The following is a 20,591-nucleotide window of genomic DNA, read 5'->3' on the forward strand; positions in this document are numbered from 1 at the left end:
TTCGTTTCTGTACGAGGGCTTTCTCTAGTTGCGGCGAGCGGGGGCCACTCTTCATCGCGGTGCGCGGGCCTCTCACTATCGCGGCCTCTCTTGTTGTGGAGCACAGGCTCCAGACGCGCAGGCTCAGCAGTTGTGGCTCATGGGCCTAGTTGCTCCGCGGCATGTGGGATCTTCCCAGACCAGGGCTCGAGCCCGTGTCCCCTGCATTAGCAGGCAGATTCTCAACCACTGCACCACCAGGGAAGCCCTGCCATAGGATCTTGATGTGAGCAAATTGCAGAGAATTCCATTTGAAAGCTGTATCAATCTTCAGGGACTTGCAATTGGGCATGAGAAGGAGAGATACATTAGCTCTGTATGTGTGTGTCTGTGTTTGTGTGTGTGTGTTGTGCTGGGGCAGGGCAGGGCCCAGGCTTTTGAACGACACCACTCGGCCTCAAACTCCAAGAGCATGACACAAAAACTGTGAGCATTTTACTACAGAGCAAGGTAGGAAATCCCTGAATGAGATTTGAAAGCTCCAGGCTATGCGCTTCTTCACCATGAATGCAGAGCTCCCACCTATGTGACCTCCCACTGATTGCCAGAGACTTGAGCCACATCCACTGTAGGTTATAAGCAGTCAGAGGAGGAGGGCATGGCACAAATCATATGGAATGTGCCTCAAGTAGGCCTTTCCTCCAATTTCTCAGAAAAAAATGGAGTGAACAGACGGCCAAGGCCGCTGAAGGGCTAAAGCAACAGCCTCGACTCTCCCCATTAAAGCCTTTAAAAGCTTAATATGGTTTTCATTTTTTCAGCATTCATTCAAATCAAAAGCCTCTTACCTTTCCCCCATATCCCCTCCCCCTTGAATTGGCTGCTCCAGGAGCATCTTCCCTGCTATTACTAGTGGATAATTGCTTAACATTTTCTAGAGGTAATTAACTTTGCCTTTGAAATGAAAGAAATCCCTAAATTGAGCAATACGATGAAAGCCATTCTTTCATGTAATTTAGTCTCATCAGCCAATACCAGCCATTAAGTACATCAATTTCTAGCTCAAAGGCAGTGCTGAAGAATAAGCAGTGGCAATATTTTAAAGAAAAAACTCAAGGTCTTAACACTGTCAATCTCAATTTCTTCAGAACAGGGTTCCCGAAGGGACCGCCTGATGGCAACAGGCCTGTGTTCCTGTTTAAGCTCTACCCAGTGACCTTGAGAGAGGGCATCTGTTAGAAGGAATGCATGTCAAGCTGACAGCAAGAAGCTAGGTGTTGCAAGCATACCTGAAGGCTCTGGGGGTTCACTGGGGACTGAGAATTCTGTGTTAAAACTGAATTTCTATTAACGTTTTTAGAAAAACCAGTCTGTCATGTTACAAAGAGCTCTGATATCCTACATAGTTTGACAATCCCGCCAGCATTTGTGTGCACGCCTGTTTCAGGATTAACTAGGTAAGCATCTCCTTTAAGATCATAGGTTCTGAGGTTGGGAGACCCCGCAGACAGCATTTTGTCTCCCGCCTCCACCTCAGGTTGTGTCCAACTGATTTCAGACTGATGGATATCAGAATTTTCCTCTGGCCAAAAGAAAGATTTCCAAGATGGAGACTAAACAACATCCCTTGGTATCTTGTTCCAAAGGTTGGGAAAGTTCTGTGCCAGGAAACCACTTTGTGGTTGCATTAGACGCTCTCCGCCGCCCTGCGGTTAGGGGAAGTCAATTTACCGCAGGGCTTTTATCACCCAGCGGCTGCATTTAAGCTTTCTGGGTGACCCTGGCCCACACCCCAAACCAGAGGAAGGCCCTGAGGAGCTTTTTAAGGACCATCCAGAAACCCTCACAGATGCAGGGGATCCATGCCAGATCCGGATCTTCAGAAACAGAGATTTTTTAAAAAAAAGGTGTGATGATCACTTTGGCGCCCTCTAGGGGCAGCTTATTGCCATCTTGCGATTGTGAAACAGTAAGTTTGGGGGCTTTCAGGTCAGTATAGAGACAAACATCTTGTTAGCTATTTCCTCATATGGCTTACCAGTACCCTTTCCTACATTCTTTTTGTTGATTATTTTACATGACCACAGGATCCCTTTTCTCATGGAAACTTCATCATAAAATCCCGTACCAAAGGGGAAAAAGAAAACCAATAACAACAAAAAAATTAAAGCCAGAGATTTTGATTGTGTCTATCAGTTCTGTTTATTTTGATGCAAGCATTGAAGACAGCTCTTCAGCCATTCTTTTTAAATGTTTCCCATTCACAAACATGTTATTTGAGTTGGTTTTTATCCCCCTTTAACAAATGGGGACCTCTGGCATGATGCATAATATTTAAGAGCATGGAGGTTAGCGTCTGACTGACTGTAATTCCCAGCACCACTGCTTAACTGTCTCTGGGTAAGCTGCTTAACTTCTCTGTGCTTCAGCTTCCTCAAGTGTCAAATCAGTCAAATAAGAGTGTCTTCCTCTTCTGATTGCTATGAAAATTAAATGAAATAATGCCTATAAAGCAAGTCATCATCCTTGACCTGTCTCCAGTATGTCTAGGTGCTCAAGGCAGAGAGTGGAGAACACTCAGGGGCCACATAACAAAAGCACCCGCCTCAAAGGGCGGTTGAAGGTATTAAATTTAGTTAATGAAGGCAAAACACTAGAATAATGTTTAGCCCCTAGTGAACAGTTGAAATTGTTTGCTGTTCTTGTTTTCCTTGTTAATATCTCCATTTTAGTGGAGCAGCCTAAAACATACAGAGGTTAAATAACTTGCTTAGGAAACAGACAGTTAGTAAGCAGTGGAGTCAGAAACCCATCTACCTCCGTGCTCTTTACCATTATGCTCTCTCTCTGTGTAGTAAACGTTATTGTCAGTATTACTTTGACAGGAGAAATACGTTTCAAGTAGGCCTGCTGTCACCTTACTGAAGAGAAGTTTCTAATCCATCGGCCTGCGAAGTGTACACCCTGCAGCACGAACCTACTGACACTTAGACAATAAAAATGCAATCATCTAGCAACCAGTCTTCTGGTGGCATAGGGCAGAAATCCTAAACATTTTTGTTTTACAGTAAGAGGTTATTTTCTTGTTGTTAAAATCTTTGAGTTGATCTGGGAGAGGGGAGACGGTTGATAAGGAATTTAAAGAAGGAGTATGGAGAGGGAAAGCAGGAACATGTTCTTAAGGAGTCTTCCCAACAAGTTGAGCTGAGTCAAACACCCTGGCAACTTCGGACCTTTCTCTAGAAAAGGTTCCAGGCCACTCCACCTTCTGACTACGACATCAGAGATATCTAGCAGAGGATGCTCCTATTCCCCTGAGAAGTGGTTTGAGAATTTTCATTTCTGTTGAACTGGGATAGAGATATTCTATGCTTACAATCATTAGTGTTTCTAATGCAGTTATGATAAATATGCTCCCTGACGGATGGTTTTCTTTTTCTCCTCCTCCTTTTCCTTCTCTTTCTTCTCCTTCTCCTCCTTCTCCTTCTCCTCCTTCCCTCTCCCCTTCCCTCCCCCCTCCCCCTCCCTCTCCTCCTCCTTTGTCTTCTTATTCTTTTATTGAGATATAATTGACACACAGCACTGTATAAATTTAAGATGTACAGCATAATCATTTCACTTACACACATCATGAAATGATGACCGCAAGAAGTTAGTGAGTGTTCAGCATCTCATGTAGATACAAAATAAAGAAAAATATATTATGTTCCTTGTGATGAGAACTCTTAGGATTCACTTTCCTAACAACTTTCATATATACCATACAACAGTGTTAATTATATTCATCTTGTACATTACATCCCTAGTACTCATTTATCTTGTATCTGGAAGTTTGTGCCTTCTGACTGCCTTCATCCAATTCCCCCTCTCCCCACCCCCGCCTCTGGTAACCACAAATCTGATCTCTTTTTCTATGAGTGTATTTGTTTGTTTTTGAAATATAACTGACCTACAACACTATGTTAGTCCCTGGTGCACAACACAGTGATTCAATATTATTTCTATACATTTCAAAATGATCACCACAATGTCTAGTTACCATCTGCCTGGTTTTCTCCACTATCTTTGTTAGCATTTTACCAGCTTTGCTATCTAAGCTGCTAAACCTCAGAGTCTTCTCTAGTCAAGGATTTCCCACTGATTTTAGTTTCCAAAAACAGATTTCCAATGGGGCAATGAAACACTTATCACTAGATCATTACCATTGGTGAAAAGTCTCCTGCTATTCTGCTTATTGTCTACAACTGCTGAGGCTGTGGAAACTCAAATCTCTGAGGTCGTCTTATTTTGTCTGAGGGCAGAGATAGTTTGTTGTTTTAGGGAAGGCACTCACTCAGACATTTTCTAGCTATTGGGCAGGAAAAAAAAACTATTGGAAATTACTAACTTTTTCTGATGTTAAGGTGCAAAAAAAGATCTGTACATAAAAGAGGTGCTTTCTTCAGAGATATTGCTGAGATGTACGCCTACCTTTGAGTTCACTTTGGCCATGAGACTTCCTAGAACATTTTTCTATCTTCTATCCCTTATTTAGGAAAGGTGATAAAACACATCATAGGTTAGTTTAATCTTTTATTCGCATGCTATATAAGAAGGAAAGAGGCCCACTGATACTAAAGTAAAATCACTTGAAAAAAGTTTTCCCTGGAAGTGCTGTTTAGGGAAGAAGAGGAAATTCTCAGGTTGAATATTAGTCTCAAAGATTCTTGAAGACTTCATACTGCCTGAAAGTTATCACTCCTAGAGAATCACTAATAACAGTACAAGCAATGAGACAAAAATGATAATTCCACTTGGCATTATTTTTATATTGGTGTTTACTATGGAAAGTTCAAGTGTTGTATGTCAGGTCATAGATGGACTCTCAGGTGTGTTATTGCTCCCATTAACAGATGGAAAAACTGAAATTGTAAAGGTATCTGTCTCATTAAAGGGCTCAGAATAAATCATTCAGTGGACCTTGTTATGCAGTTTGAAGTAAGTAAATAGCTGGGGGCAATCTGGAGAAGCTAGAAGAACTATATGGAAAAGAGAATGGGAATTGAGGTTGGGAGTTGAGAGTGAGGGAGAGTTCTAGAAAATAGTAGAGAGTAGTGAGTATGCAAAGTAGTGAAGATAGGGAAGAATGGATTTTTATGTTTTGCTGCTTTTCTATGGCATAAAAATGTACTTCCTCTGCCCCAGCCCCACCTTTGACTGTGTCCTGAGAGATAAAGATATGAATTTGTTCAGATTATATGTTCGTTGCTTGTCGGACTGTGTCCTATGTGAGATGGAATCATGATGCTTCCCAGCCTCTTGTCTGTCTGGCACAACCTTGTTCTGTCTCTGAAATGATCCCATGTGTTAGGGTGTTTCAACATGGAAATGTTCTCACCAGAAGCTGAGGAGGAAAGGAAATAGGAACTTTCCTTGAGTCTGGAGGGTTAGAGGAGCATCCTGCTCAAGGGAAGCAGGACTTGTTAGAACTGGTGTCCCTTTTGCTCCCTCCTCCTGCCCTTCACCAGCCCTCTAGCGTCCACTCTAGCTGAGGTTTTCAGAGCCTTACACTTAATCCTGCCCACACAAAGCCTGCACTTAAGTCTCTATCTCCTGTCTTCCTTTACATACTCCAGGCTGTAATTAACCTCTGTCTTTCAAAATATCTCTGCCTCCCACTCTCTGTGTTCCATAAACACTCCCATGCCCTCATGATATCTTAAATACCTCCTAGAGAATCAAGTGTCTCCAAACTTTTCACTTGGTCAACTAGGTGATGATACTGTAACTATTAGAGGTCCTTCAGGATAAGGAACACGTATGGGTGCAGGGAGTGAATTTTTCAGATGTGCAATCTACAGTCCCTCTAAAACATCCAGGAAGAATTGTTCTCCCATTAGAGCCTTTTACTGAGGGATGAAGTTAAAACAGAACAGTCTGGGCTTCAGACACCAGACAAGAATGTGACAGAAGGGGAATACAGTAGCAGGAATGGGATCCCCCTTATGCCCAGCCAAGAAGAAGATGTGAAGGGAGATAGAGTGGCTTCAGGGAGAAAAGGGAGTTTGTGACCCCAGCCTCTTTGCTTTAAGAATGAAACCTTGCTCCCAAACATTTTCTCCATGCTGCTTAAAAGTCTACCAATTAGATTCATTTGGGTTAATATTCAAATATCTCAAAATGAGACCATCGTTCTTTCATCTCGTCCTGTAAATTGGTTTCATAAACACTTGTTTCCTTCCTTGTTTTATCAAGGTTTCTAAGAGGGTGGAACAGAACCACACTCTTGGGACACTAGATTATAGGACCAACACAAAAGTGGTGGGGTGAACAATCATTGAACAGAAAAAGATGCTGATAACTTTTGTTCTGGTATCAACCCAGAGCCACGAGGCCAAAGGAAGGCCAGGCCACTGATGTGAACCTTGCATCTGAGCCCTGTTTTCAGGCATTACCTCCAGGGTTTCCAAGGTTCCAGACTTGTGTTCTCTTACTGTAGAGTCCCTAGCTGTCAGCTCCATGTTAGTCCTAGATGTTGGCAAAAACAATACAAATGCTATGTGTGTCCCCCTATTTATCCTGGGGGCTGTTTTCAAATTTCATCCAGCTCACTATGGCACCAGGAAGCATTCTGTTCTCTCTCCCATCTTCAAGGTCAAGAACTTGATTCCTGATTGTTGAGAAAAGCCAGACTTCTCCTAGGAAAGAAACATCTTTGTTAGAGAAGTCTGTGTCAGATTATTTTGTCTGTTAACAGCAGAACCAGAAGATAATGAGGACTATTTGAAAGAGAGTAGCATTGACAAATGGTACACATTTTTGAACTCATTTCAAAGTACAAACTCCTATTTCATTTCATTTTCTAAGGCTCTGAATAACTTATAGACAATTTAATTGCCTGTATTTGGAATAGGGAATTCCTAAAATGCTGAGTATAATATTTGGATTTAAAGAAAAAGACACCATAATAGAGGCCATTGTTCAAGTAAGTAGAGACAGGTTCATGTATTTCAAACCTTGGATAAAATATAAAGAAGATCATTGAGCTCTAATTTGAAAGAATTCCACTGAAAGCCCCAGAAAACAATCCATGTGAGAATATGAGACAGAATTATAATATTTACTGGACAATTGTTTGCTAAGAAGCATTTATTTTATATCACTTTTTAACAAGACCAAACTGTCAAACTGTTTAAAATTCCATTGGAAAAATGTGAATTATCACAAAATTGTTTACTTTTTTATCCTTTCATGTATATTGGATTACTCATGGAAGACAATGGAAAGAATCTGAGAAATTCTAGTTTTAGGAGCAACTCAGACTGCATTTCAGAAATATTATAGACTGTGTAAACCAATGCGACTTTTGGACATGTATTAACATAGCTGCAATACTATTGGTGCTGTGTAAGGCACAAAGAAATGAAAAACTCCAGCATTATCAGCAGAGATGATCCTTTGGAAGATGATGGTGCAAGTTAAACATTCTTCCCGTACATACAGTGATCATAGGAAAAAAAGAATCATCTTTATCTTGTTTTGCTAAATACCATTAGCTCCAGCAGCTATGATTCATAACTCATGCAATAATACAGGTCCTTTTAAACTGGCTCTGGAATTATGGAATTATCACCTATGAAGGTATTGTAGTCATATATATCCTAGATCATTCACTGAACATACATCCATGTAAAAGCATGTTTAGAACAAGGCTGAATTTTCTTGGTATTAAAATCACTTTTGATTATTCATTCTAATACCAAATGGGCATTTCCACCTTTTTCTATATCTGAGTTCCAGAGACATAGATAACTTATAATGATGCAACAGTTGTTAGCTGCATGTGGATCACCTGGAGGGCTTGTCACAACAGATTTCTGGGCCCGCCTCAAAGTTTCTGAGTCAGTACAACTAAGGTGGGGCAGAGAATGTGCTTCTAACAAGTTCCATGTGATGCTGATGCTGCATTCCTGGGAACCACACTTTGAGTACCACTGCAATAAAGGAATCTGGGTAGCGGAGCTAAAAGCAATTTTAGGAAAAAAGTCTTTATGTGTGGGTCTGGCTGGTATTGTAGAAAATGAAAAGAAATCCAAGCTTTCCCCTAAAGGCACAGCCTCTCTGTGGCCTCCACCTCCACACAGAGCCCTCTGCCTCCTGTTTTTCCAGTTCTGTCTTTCCTACCTCCAGTTCTCAAAAGCGCTTGCAGATCTTGCTACCTTAATTTACCCTAAAATGTAACTTAATCACAGCAGTTAGTCCTCTCAGAGAGCTTTGCATTTTGAAGTGGATCAAAACTGTAAACACAATAAATGAAATCTGAACAATGAAAAGGCATTAATTTTAAATGGGAAAAACTTTGTTACATCTTCACTCTCTTGCCTACATTACACCAGAGTGACCTAAAAGTCAAATCTCTCCATGCTACTTTCTTACTCAAAGTCTTCAATGACTGTCCTTCTCCTACAGGCAAATTTTAAATGCTTAGCCAGCCAGGCCTTTCATTTCAGTTATTGTATTGTTCAACTCTGTTTGTTCTTTAAATCGTCTAGCTCTTTGGTAAACATTTCTTGTAACTTCAAAGTCTGTGCCTCCATTCTTTTTCTGAGATCTTGGATCATCTTTACTATCATTACTCTGAATTCTCTTTCAAGTAGGTTGCCTATCTCCATTTCACTTAGTTGTTCTTGGGTTTTATCTTGTTCCTTTGCCTGGAACATATTTCTCTGCTGTCTCATTTTGTCTAACTCTCTGTGTTTGTGGTCTCTGTTCTGCAGACTGCAGGACTGTAGTTCCTCTTGTTTCTGGTGTCTGTCCCCTGGTGGGTGAGATTGGTCCAGGGGCTTGTGCAGGCTTCCTGGTGGGTGGGACTTGTGCCTACTCTCTGGTGGGAAGAGCTGGGTTTTGTCCCTCTGGTGGACAGGGCCATGTCAAGAGGTGTGTTTAGAGGTGGCTGTGGGTTCAGTATGACTTTAGGCAGCTTGTTTGTTGATGGGTGGGGCTGTGTTCCCACCCTGTTGGTTGTTTGGCCTGAGGTGTCCCAGCACCGAAGGCTGTAGGCTGTTGGATGGGCCCAGGTCTTGGTCCCAAAATGGTGACCTTCTGGAGAGCTCACAGTGATGAGCTCTGGGGTCTCTGCCACTAGTGTCCTTATCCACACAGTGAGCCACAGCCAACCCTTACCTCCCCAGGAGACCCTCCAAGACCTGCAGGTAGGTCTGGCCCAGGCTCCTATGGAGTCACTGCTTTGCCCTGAGTCCCAGTGCACGTGAAACCTTGTGTGCATCCTCCGAGAGTGGAGTCTCTGTTTCCCCCAGTCCTGTGGAGCTCCTGCACTCAAGCCCCACTGGCTTTCAAAACCAAATGCTCTGGGGGCTCCTCCTCCTGATGCCAGACCCCCAGGCTGGGGAGCCTGATGTGGGGCTCAGAACTCTCACTCCTGTGGGAGAACCTCTGTGATATATTTATTTTCCAGTTTGTGGGTCACCAATCCAGTGGGTATGGGATTTGATTATATCGCTAAAGTGCCCCTCCTACCATCTCATTGTGGCTTCTTCTTTGTCTTTGGATGTAGGTTATCGTTTTTTGTAGGTTCCAGTCTTTTTTGTTGATGGTTGTTCAGCAGTTAGTTGTGATTTTGGTGTTTTCCTGAGAGGAAGTGAGCTCAGGTCCTTCTGCTCCACCATCTTGTTCTTGTCTCCTCTCAGGCCTTTCGGTATATGCCACTGCCTACCTGTTCAACCTCATCAGCCAGCTCTCCCTCCTTCCACTTTAGATACAACAATACTGAGCTATTTCAAATTCTCTGAAAATGTTCTATTCTCAGGATCAGCTACATAATTTCTAGGCCCCAGTAAAATATAAAAATGCAGGACCCTTTGATCAAAATGTAGTAAAGACTTTCAAGACAGCAACAACAGAGCTTTTGTCCAAGTATAAAGGTCTGAGCATGGGGCCCTATGGACTGCAGGTCACATGCCCATGAAGCGACCCTGACTATTCTGGAGACTTAATCCCTAAATCCCTTGGCGCTTGTCTTGAGGCATCACAGAGAAACACTGAAAAGTTTTTATTTCCTTTTGCTCTGAATTAGTATCTTTAGATTTGCTGAACTTCGAATGCAAGAAAGCACATGAGCATCACCAAGCATTTGTTCATTTTTCAGGAAAGCTCTTGCACAGACAGCGAGCTCAATGTATTACCTTGATCCTGGCACCACTGACTCTCCTTACACCACTGTCATGGTCTCCCCCTCTTCGGTACCTTTGGTACCAGTCCCTCCTCCTGCAATGCCATTCACCTGCTTCTCATCTGATAACTCCCCACTCATGCATCAGCTGCTCAGCCTACGCTCTTCCTGGACTGTGAACCCTCTCCCAACACCCGGGGCACACTCAACACTTGGTGCAGTCTTGACTTGAGAGGTGAGTTCACTGGGTTTTGATCATGTTCACATGAACATCTTATTCACTAGACTCCAGGTGATTCCAGGGCATCGACAGTGCCTTCATCTCTGTATCTGCAGAATCTAGTACAATGCCTGGATTTCGGGAGGGACTCAAAAATGCTTATTAAATGAAAGGATTGGTGATCACACATTCTAACATTTTTCACTAATTCAAAGATAGTTTCTCGGAAGAAAAACATTTCTGAAGCTGAGTGGTAGCTTAAATGTGATTCAGTCTTTTGGAACTACTAGGTGAGGTTGTCAATTTACTTCTAGTTACCTCAGTGGGAGGACACTTTGAGGCAAGAACCAAACTCCTTGGTCTCTCAAACCTAATCTAGGTGGGTGTGACCCCCAGAGATGTGTTCAGTCCTGCTCAGTGGAGGAATCTAACACACGGGAGAGTCTGCAAGAATCATCAAGAATGCCTTTCCTAGACTGGTTTCATGTGGGAACTTTTATTCTTTTCTTTTTTTTTTTTAAAGTAGACTTTAGAATGAATGCTTTTTTTTTTTTTAATTAATTAATTTATTTATTTATGGCTATGTTGGGTCTTCGTTTCTGTGCAAGGGCTTTTCTCTAGTTGTGGCAAGCGGGGGCCACTCTTCATCGCGGTGCGCGGGCCTCTCACTATCGTGGCCTCTCTTGTTGCGGAGCACAAGCTCCAGACGTGCAGGCTCAGTAGTTGTGGCTCACAGGCCCAGTTGCTCCACGGCATGTGGGATCTTCCCAGACCAAGGCTCGAACCCGTGTCCTCTGCATTAGCAGGCAGATTATCAACCACTGCGCCACCAGGGAAGCCCGGAACTTTTATTCTTAATTCAAATATCAGCACTTGTTTGAGGCCTACAGTCAGTTTTCCAGGGCTGATGATCTGGGCTGTGGTTGATTTAGGTCCTTTGCCCCTCTTCCTCTTTCGTGACTTCTGACATTTCACTGTTGCTCTAGCATGAGTGGGTGGAGAAAAACCTTACGAGCTGAAATTCAAACCAGTAATGTCTGCTTTTTGCAAATGCATAGTTCGTCTATGAATTTCATGTACCCCAGCTCTTCATCCCTGGCTGACACGTAAAATTTGAGCACTGGCAGGATATCATATTTACTTAGGTATTTTTCTCCAACTTGCATATATATACTCTTTTAGGCATATTTTTAGACAATATCCAAGAAACTTTTTTTTAGTATAATCTTTGCAGTTATCTTTTAGCAATTGGTATGTACTTTGTCCTTGCAAACAGTTTAGGATTGAAGCAGCATCTGGTAGGGTTTTTCTGGCCGGGCAAGGAGAAAGAGAGCTAGTTGTTCCTGACTTTCTCCCTAGATTGCTGCTTCTCAGTCTTTCTCTCTTTACCACTGTTTCCTCTCTTGAAACTGATGGGCTTCCATCCCTCACGATGCCTCCAGCCCTGTGGACATCATGAATAAGCTGGGACAAATGGGTCTGAACCTAAATCTCAAAAGGCAAGAACATCCCCAGGTTAGATTCATCTTCAGACAGTTACATCCACCACCTGCTCTGAAATCAAATCCTGACTGCCTAAACCAAGCCACTAGTTATGGAGTGACAGGGAGCACATGCAAAAGTCTGCATTGAACCAGGAACCCATCTCAATAGAGCGGTCACTTATCCATTGCTTGGATGTGAATGGTTCTGTTTTACTTTGAACCTGTTGGGGTGGACTTTTTATTCCTTTACTCTGAGCTTTGTCACCACGTGTTCCCAATCTGAGCCTGTTTGCTCGGACTCTTAATTCGTTTAGGAGCCTTGGAAGCTGCTTTTCTAGAGTTAATCTGGACTCGCTGGGAGAGAGTTCAACAGGTTCTATAGTTTATGCCAATCTAATACCTGAACCCGTTCTCTCACTGCCATACCCGGGGTGTGTATTACCTTTCCCTGAATACTACTGAGGATGGAAAATTAACTGTTGTCCGAGGTCACCCACTTAATCCTGAGTAACTCTTTTAGAAATATCTTCTTTTCATAAACCAGATGTCAGCTAAAGTCAACTCGCCCTTTTAGATTTAAATGAAATTGTTTTGAATTCTCATGCCTTATGAGGTAAGCCATTTAGAGACTCTTTCAAGCTCTGTTAATCTTTGGCGTGTGGACAGGAGGTTGTTTACAATTGTCCTGGCCACCTCTGGCTAAGGTCTGATCACTCCATGTATGGCCCCTCTCTTGTCTATGCCTGGTCTCCCTTCTGTTTTCCCTGTCCCTCCACACTAAGCAGTCACCTTGTTCTTGTTTCAGCATTCCCCTTGAGCCCATCTCAAACACAAGGCTCTGTAAGTGTGTGCACCACACTGTTATAGGAGAATTGGGGCAACTGTTGGAGTTTTTAGAGCAGCAACCAACTTATGATTAAATATTAGACATTTCCAGGCTTGAAAACCTTTCAGCCATCTCATCACCAGGGACCTCGCTCCCTGGCCACCTTTCTCTGTAGCTCCCACCCCCCACCATGCTTGGCCCCTACTCTTAACTCTTCCCCTTTTCTGTCTAACTTCTTGCTTATATCCCAAATTCCAGTTAACTTTCTCTGTAGAGAAACTTGGTGTTGCTTTTGTCTTCTTCAAGACTTGACCTTGGGACCTCCTGTCCCACACCCAGGGCAGTTTATCAATATGTTTTCCCCAAAATAGCCCTCTCCCTAAAAGTCTTGTGCCAGATGTTACCCTGTCCCCATGTGGTTACCTAAAGCCCAGGTCTGACTCACTGTCGCTTCTATCCAGTTCATTACAGCCTGCCCTGTCTTGGCTGACCCTTTGCTCTGGGGACATTGCTGCAGACAGAAAGAACACAGGCTTTGGAATTAAATCACTTTGAAACCCGGATGTACTACTCATCGGTTTTGTGACACCTTTTCTAGACCACGTTCCTCAGCTCTGAAATGTTGATAATTATACCTTCTAAAGGATTTGTGTGAGAATTTGACTAGGAATATACCATGTCTGACAGATAGTAGACACTAAAATTTTTATTTCCTTTTCATAAAATAAAATGGAGAACAGGCTTGAAAATCTCCCAAGCCAACAAAACCATTGAAGTTATGTAAGCAAAATTAAATCTAGCTTGTTTCATGAACATAAGCACAACTTAACTTAGGTTATTTCTTGTAAATGCCACAGATAATCATAAAAGAAATTTAATTCATCTTCCTTAAGTGGTGTAAGATAATCACTTTTAACCAATCCTCTGTCATCTGGAAACCACCACTGAAATAACCAATCACTGTGAAGGGAAACACCTTCCTCATTTTCACTTTATGAGCATCTTGTAACGTCATGTCTCTGTGCTTCATACCAGTTTGGGGTTTGAAGTACCCCTGATGGTGAACAATTTGTTTCTCACTCAATAAAATATTCACATCAAGTAAAGCTCTCTAAGTTTTCTTTTAACACTTTCCTCTCCGCCAGCCTCAAACTTCAGCACTGGTGTGGATGAAACTTCCCCAGCCTGGCTGGATGCCTGTTTACTTCGACCTCTGACCCCTACCTACTTGATATCTCAGCTCTCCTGGACAATGAAGATGATCCCTGCTTTGGCTGTCATTAGTCAGCCACTCCCACTCTATGCTCCAGATGTCTGGAACTACTCAGTGTTCCCAAACTTACTCTTTCTCATCTCTGGAGTCCTGCGATGCTATTCTCTGCCTTTTCACATGGGCAGCTTCTACTCAGGATTCACCTAAATATCACCCTCTCTGCCAGAAAACCACCCCTGATTCTCCAAGACTGAGTTGGATGTCACTACTACCTTTTCCTCTAGCACCCTGTAAACATCCCCATGACATCCCCCAGCATAGGGTTTTTTTTTTTTTTTTTAAAGGATCCATTGTCTGGCCATTAACGAGATATTTCTTTCTTTTTTTTTTAGATTGGAGTTTATTTATGTATTTATTTATTTATTTTTGGCTGCGTTGGGTTTTCGTTTCTGTGCGAGGGCCTCCTCTAGTTGCGGCAAGCGGGGGCCACTCCTTATCGCGGTGCGCGGGCGGCCTCTCTTGTTGCGGAGCACAGGCTCCAGACGCGCGGGCTCAGCAGCTGTGGCTCACGGGCCTAGTTGCTCCGCGGCATGTGGGATCCTCACAGACCAGGGCTCGAACCCGCGCCCCCTGCATTGGCAGGCAGACTCTCAACCACTGCGCCACCAGGGAAGCCCCAGCATAGGGTTTTAAAATCACTGGTTACTTGGCCTCCCTGTAGACTATAAGCTTCCTGAGGCAGAAGTAGACTCTTATCAACGTTTTATCCCTAGGCAGAGGCACATAGCAAGCCTTCAAGAATGTTTGTATTTTCTTTGCTTTAGGAGATAGGTCCAAAAAAATATTGCTACGATTTATGTCAGAGTGTTCTGCCTATGTTTTTTTCTAGGAGTTTTATGGTTTCATGTCTTACATTTAGGCCTTTAATCCATTTTGAGCTTCTTTTTTGTATATGGTGTGAGGAAATGTTCTAATTTCATTCTTTTACATGTAGCAGTCTAGCTTTCCCAGCACCACGTATTGAAGAGACTATCTTTTCTCCATTGTATATTCTTGCCTCCTTTGTCATAGATTAATTGACCATAGGTGAGTGGGTTTATTTCTCAGCTCTCTATTCTGTTCTATTAATCTATGTGTTTGTTTTGTGCCAGTACCATGCTATTTTGATTACTGTAGCTTTGTAGTATAGTTTGAAGTCAGGGAGGATGACACCTCTAGTTTTGTTCATTTTTCTCAAGATTGCTTTGGCAATTCAGGGTCTTTTGTTGTTCCATATAAATTTTAATATTATTTGTTCTAGTTCTCTGAAAAATGTCATGGGTATTTTGATAGGGATTGCATTAAAATCTGTAGATTGCTCTGGATAGTGTGGAGAGTATTACACTTAGTGAAATAAGTCAGACAAAGAAACAAATACTCTATGTTATCACTTACATGTGAAATCTAAAAACTAAAACAAATGAATATGTATAACAAAACAGACTCACAGATATAGAGAAAAAGTTAGTGGTTATCAGTGTGGAGAGGGGAGGGATGAGGGGTGAGATAGGGGTAAAGGATTAAGAGATACAAACTACTATGTATAAAATAAATAGGCTACAAGGATACATTGTACAGCACAGGGAAATATAGCCATTATTCTGTAATAACTTTAAATGGAGTAAAATCTAGAAAAATATTGAATCACTATGCCGTACACCTGAAACTAATGTAATATTATAAATCAACTATACTTCAATTTAAAAAAAATGAATATTTGTAGTTGAATAAATCCATCCTGCCTCGCTTCCATGCTGCGTGACTACTCACAGTCCTGACAAGACAGACAATAAGCCTAACCTTTTAATCAGTTGACAACCATCTTTCTTCCCCCTTACCATCACTGCCCCTAACCACATATACGTTACCATAAGAATGTATTTCTCGGGCTTCCCTGGTGGCGCAGTTGTTGAGAATCTGCCTGCCAATGCAGGGGACACAGGTTCGAGCCCTGGTCTGGGAAGATCCCACATGCCGCGGAGCAACTAGGCCCGTGAGCCACAACTACTGAGCCTGCGCGTCTGGAGCTTGTGCTCCACAACAAGAGAGGCCGCGATAGTGAGAGGCCCACGCACCGTGATGAAGAGTGGCCCCCGCTTGCCGCAACTAGAGAAAGTCCTTGCACAGAAACGAAGACCCAACACAGACAAAAATAAATAAATAAATAAATAAATAATAAAAATAAAAGGAATTCCTTAAAAAAAAAAAAGAATGTATTTCTCTGAGCAATAAAGATGTAAGATCTATATTTCACTTATTGTTGATAAAAGAAGTTGTATAAAATGGGTGAGACATCTAGATAAAGAACAATAAACTGTAAAAATGTTTGGTGAATGAGAGCTCAGATGCTCTAGTTAAATGGCATTTCATAATTGATAGATAACACTGGGAAGAGGGAGAAATATTTAATGAGATTGTGGAAAAGGCAAAAGTAAAAACACAATTTCTGAACACAGTGGTTGATGCAAGGGCTTTTCCAGTCCTACAGACAATATAATACCTTACCTTTGTTGTACTCCATGGTTAACCAGTGCTTGCATATGCAGAAGGAAAGAAGTTTTCTTCCTGCCTCTCCCTTTGCTTGCCTATCTTGGAAATAGCTTCAGAGATAAGAGACATTCAGTTATGGCTCACAGATATAACTGAGCTGTCCTGCACGAGTAGTTCTTAGAACAAGTCCAGAAATTTCCAAATGGAATTAGAAGCACTGAGATGACCATGAAGATGCAAGAGAGCTAGTCAGAGATGACCAAGAAAGTGTGCTGTCCTCTCTTTTGGCATCTCATGAGTAGCTCCTCAGGCCTCCTGAAAGAAAATAAATTAGAGATGCCACGATAGCTCTCGCAATCCACATCTCACTAACATGCAATGTTTAAAATTTTTAAGTGAACAAATAAAATACCTTGGAACATATTCTCTGTTTCGGGGCTAAACAATTTCATTTTAACTATATAAAGTTCCAAACCAAAGCCCTTAAATGTAAACAGTTAGTAGTAAAATTGGTACAAAGTAAAGATGATCATGATTATGATTTATGGACCCACCATATGGATTATCTTAATTGCAAAACTAGCTCAGCCTCTGATGTGGTTGGAGTCCCAGGATAGAGGTTAACAGAAAGCACCGCTGCCCACTCAGCCAGGCAGATCCTCCAGAATGTACCCTTGCTTCAGACTAGGGCATTCCTTTTGGTGGGGGGAAAGAGCTGTATGATTTCACTGGCATTTCCATATGAGAGATGACATCTAAGAGAAAGCAAGACATTTGGTTGCTTGGAGGGACTGTTCTATAGATGATTTTAGGCAAGTTATTTGCCTCTGAGGCTCAGATGCTCATTTGCACAAAGGGTATAAAAATGAATGCAAGTATTAGAAAACAGGTCTGGCTGTTGTAACAAAAGTCAAAATAATTGTGGCTCAAAAGAGGCAGGAGTTTATTTCTCTCTCATGACACCATCTGACGGTAACCAATCTAGACTCCACAGTTTCAGGACCAGGCTCCTCCAGTCCTGTTTTGCATCTTTAACACTCAACTTTCATCTCGGGGCTAAACTGTCTGTTCCCAACTCCTGCCTTCAGGTCTGCTTTGCAGCCAGTTGGAGAGAAGAGGATGAAGCGGGGCATAATCCTTCCCTTTTCAAGGGTGCAAACGGCACGTCATTTACATCCCTTCTGCTCACATCCCATTGGCACTTAGTCACATGGTCACATCAGTCTGTAAGATGAGCTAGAAGATGGAGTCTTTAGCTGAGGTGCCACATGCCCAGCTAGACTTTAGGACTTTCTTGCTAAGGAAGAAAGGGAGAACATATACTCAAGGACAGCTAGCAATTGTCCTTAGCACTTCTTGTGACCTTCTGCTAAGATAATAGGTAAAACGTTTGATACAAAGTCAATGTTAAACAAAAACTTAAATCAATTTGATTTCATTCTTAATAAAGAGACATAAGTATAAGGTATATGTATATCCACACAGAGGCACACAATGTGGGTCAGATTAAGCATGGCTGAGGTTTGGAGATAAAATGACTCTCACTGCATTGGCTTTCTGGCCCTGCTCAGTTTAGGTAGTGAAGGCTTCATCTATGGGCCCAGCCTTGCCCAGTTCCTCAAGCAATCCTGATCAGGTTATCCCCAGTAGGCAGTCTTATAGCTAGAGCTATGTTCAGAATCAGGTGTGTCTTGGGTGAGTCCAAATTGCAGCCCACCCTTAATTCCTGATTCATCTCTTCAGTTCCTGCATCTCAGCTCCTATGGCTCTCCTTCCCCCTCTCCACTTGTCCAGACACACCCATGATCAGACTGACCCAAAACATGACACAAAGGAATGTTAGCAACAACGCTTTTATATACTGTTCTGCTATTATCATTACCTTTCATGCAGAGATTCTTTTCTCCCCAAGTTCAAAGAAAAGAAAAGGAAAGAAAAGAAAAAAAGGATGAGATGATCAGAAGGACAGACGGTAGGAAACTATACCAGGGAGAGATGTATCCAGAATAGAAAACAAGACAACAAGAACACACATATGGCAGTGTTGAGTGGTCACATGGCAGTGCTCCATAAGCTCCAGATCACAATATAGGAAAACACATGACAAGTCCTCCTACACTGGGTGGGAGGATTGAAGGCGGTGAGAAGGGGGAGGAGGGTGACATGCATCATTACATGCTCAAATGATTCTCACTTCAGCAGGACATCCAAGGAGGACATACCCACAAACTGAGTGAAGAACTGTTTGACCATCTGGCAAAGCTACTTTCTAACTAAAGTATTTCACTAATAACTAGGAAAATTTCTACTTAATCTATGGGGTGGCCCCCTGTAGGTATGTAAAAGAATAACATTTTATAACAGGTATCTTTGGGGCTTTCTCTGTCAAAAATGCAATAGAGCAATTAGAACAGGACTTGATAAGGGGAGAAATCTCAAATGGACTCTAACAGATGAAACAAGAACATAACTAACTCCATGTGAGAGCTTCCAGGGATCCCATGGCCACTCACACTCACACACAGTTTTACAGCTGAGAAGGCTATGGACCTGCCCAGCCCATACAGACTGACAGTGGCAGAGCCGAAAGTAAAATCCAAGTACTGGGGGCTCCTGGCCCAACGAGCCTTGACATGTACTTTCTCATGCCAGAGGAATCTCTTATTCTGAAAAGAAAATATCTCTTGTGGGAAATCATTAATATGTCCTTAAAACCATTTTTATCAAAAAGGACGAGACCTGCGATGGTGAAACAAGCTCTAAGTGTATAAATAACATCATCTGACTGTTGTAGGATGACCATGTTCCTGAGGAGTTTGCAGAGTGACAAACGACTTCAGACAAATGTTTGGTCTGGCTGCACATTTTGTAAGTGACTTTAGAGGAAATGTTGTTTCAAGAATGCAGAAGAGACTGGTGATCTCAATCAGCTGGGAATGAGGACAATCCTTATTGAATGAGCAGAGAACAAGGTCAATGTTTCTGAAACAACCCTTCCCATTGAGTGAGACAGCACAGGCAGCCTTCGCTGGGGAGGTGCTCCCCGCAAGTGAAGGGCTGCTCAGTCTCACTCATCAGGGCACCCCGAGCAGGGCTCAGTGTGCTCTGGAGAGGGCAGAGAGGAGCAGTCAGACTTCCCAGGTCAGTTACTAAAGCCCTAGGAGCTGGCCGGTGAGTGGGGGCCTGGTAGGCAGCAAGTTGAGGGGAGAAGTGCATTGCCCAAGGATTCAGAGGACCAGGGTTCCAGCCCTGGCTCTGTTCCTAGCTGTCCTGGTTGTGCCACTTTGAGCTAGTTACTTCACCTCTTGGATGAGCCTCAGTTTCCTCCTCTGTAAAAGCAGAGGGTAGCACTACACATTTTCCGGCTCTAAAATTATATTGTCCAGGGATCACTACTCAAACACTGACAGACAGTCATGGTTCCCAACCAGAGGCAATTTGCCCCCCTCTCCCTGGGGGACATTGGCAATGTCACCACTGGTTGTCACACAGAAGGGAAAGTGCTACTTCTACTGGCATCTGGTGGGCACAGGACTGAAAAGCTCAACTACCCAGGGCAACCCCCCACTAGCAAGAATTATTCAGCCCCAAATCTCAACAGTGCCAAGACTGGAAAACACGAACTGAAAGGACAATATAATGATGAACTCATTTCAGCCAATTATTGTCATTTGGCCAGATCTTTTTTTTTTTTAAGAGAATTGAAACATTTCAGTTTTTATGTAAAATATCCCAAATTTAAAATGTCGCCACGTGTTAATTTTTTTTTTTTTTAACAAAACACTCGGGCAGCCAAATAAAACAGGGCTTCAGGACAAATCCTGTGTGCAGGCTGTCAATCTGTGAAATCTTATTTAGCCAGCTACTGTCCAAGTAATTAGTACAGTTTAGTTGAAAACACGGATTCTTTTATCTGTATCAGGTGATCTGAGCCACATCCAAGCAGGTCAAGGTTAATCCACAGGTGTGCTCACACGCGCGCGCGTGTGTGTGTGTGTGTGTGTGTGTGTGTGAGATATGGTGATAAAAACACTAAGTGAAAAGTGTCCAGAGACACTTACCACCTGTGTAACTGGTGGTAGGAATTATTTAATTCTTTGAATAACAGGGTCTCCATTTTCAAGGAGGGCCTCACTAGCCTTGCTGTCTACCTCTCCCGGTTGTCACAGAAT

General features: G+C 42.5%; 1 protein-coding gene across 1 annotated transcript in view; it reads right to left on the bottom strand.

The window, feature by feature from the left end:
- Positions 1–6,068: 6,068 nt before the first annotated feature.
- CCDC91 (coiled-coil domain containing 91) overlaps positions 6,069–20,591 on the bottom strand; it is a 396,521-nt gene continuing 381,998 nt past the window's right edge. The window contains exon 13 of the mRNA XM_061205329.1: positions 6,069–6,656. Within this exon, the coding sequence (XP_061061312.1) occupies positions 6,570–6,656 (87 nt within the window). The 3' untranslated portion in view covers positions 6,069–6,569. The remainder of the gene's footprint in view (positions 6,657–20,591) is intronic.

The sequence above is a fragment of the Eubalaena glacialis genome, chromosome 11, assembly GCF_028564815.1.
Source record: "Eubalaena glacialis isolate mEubGla1 chromosome 11, mEubGla1.1.hap2.+ XY, whole genome shotgun sequence".
In the NCBI taxonomy this organism is placed as follows: domain Eukaryota; kingdom Metazoa; phylum Chordata; class Mammalia; order Artiodactyla; family Balaenidae; genus Eubalaena; species Eubalaena glacialis.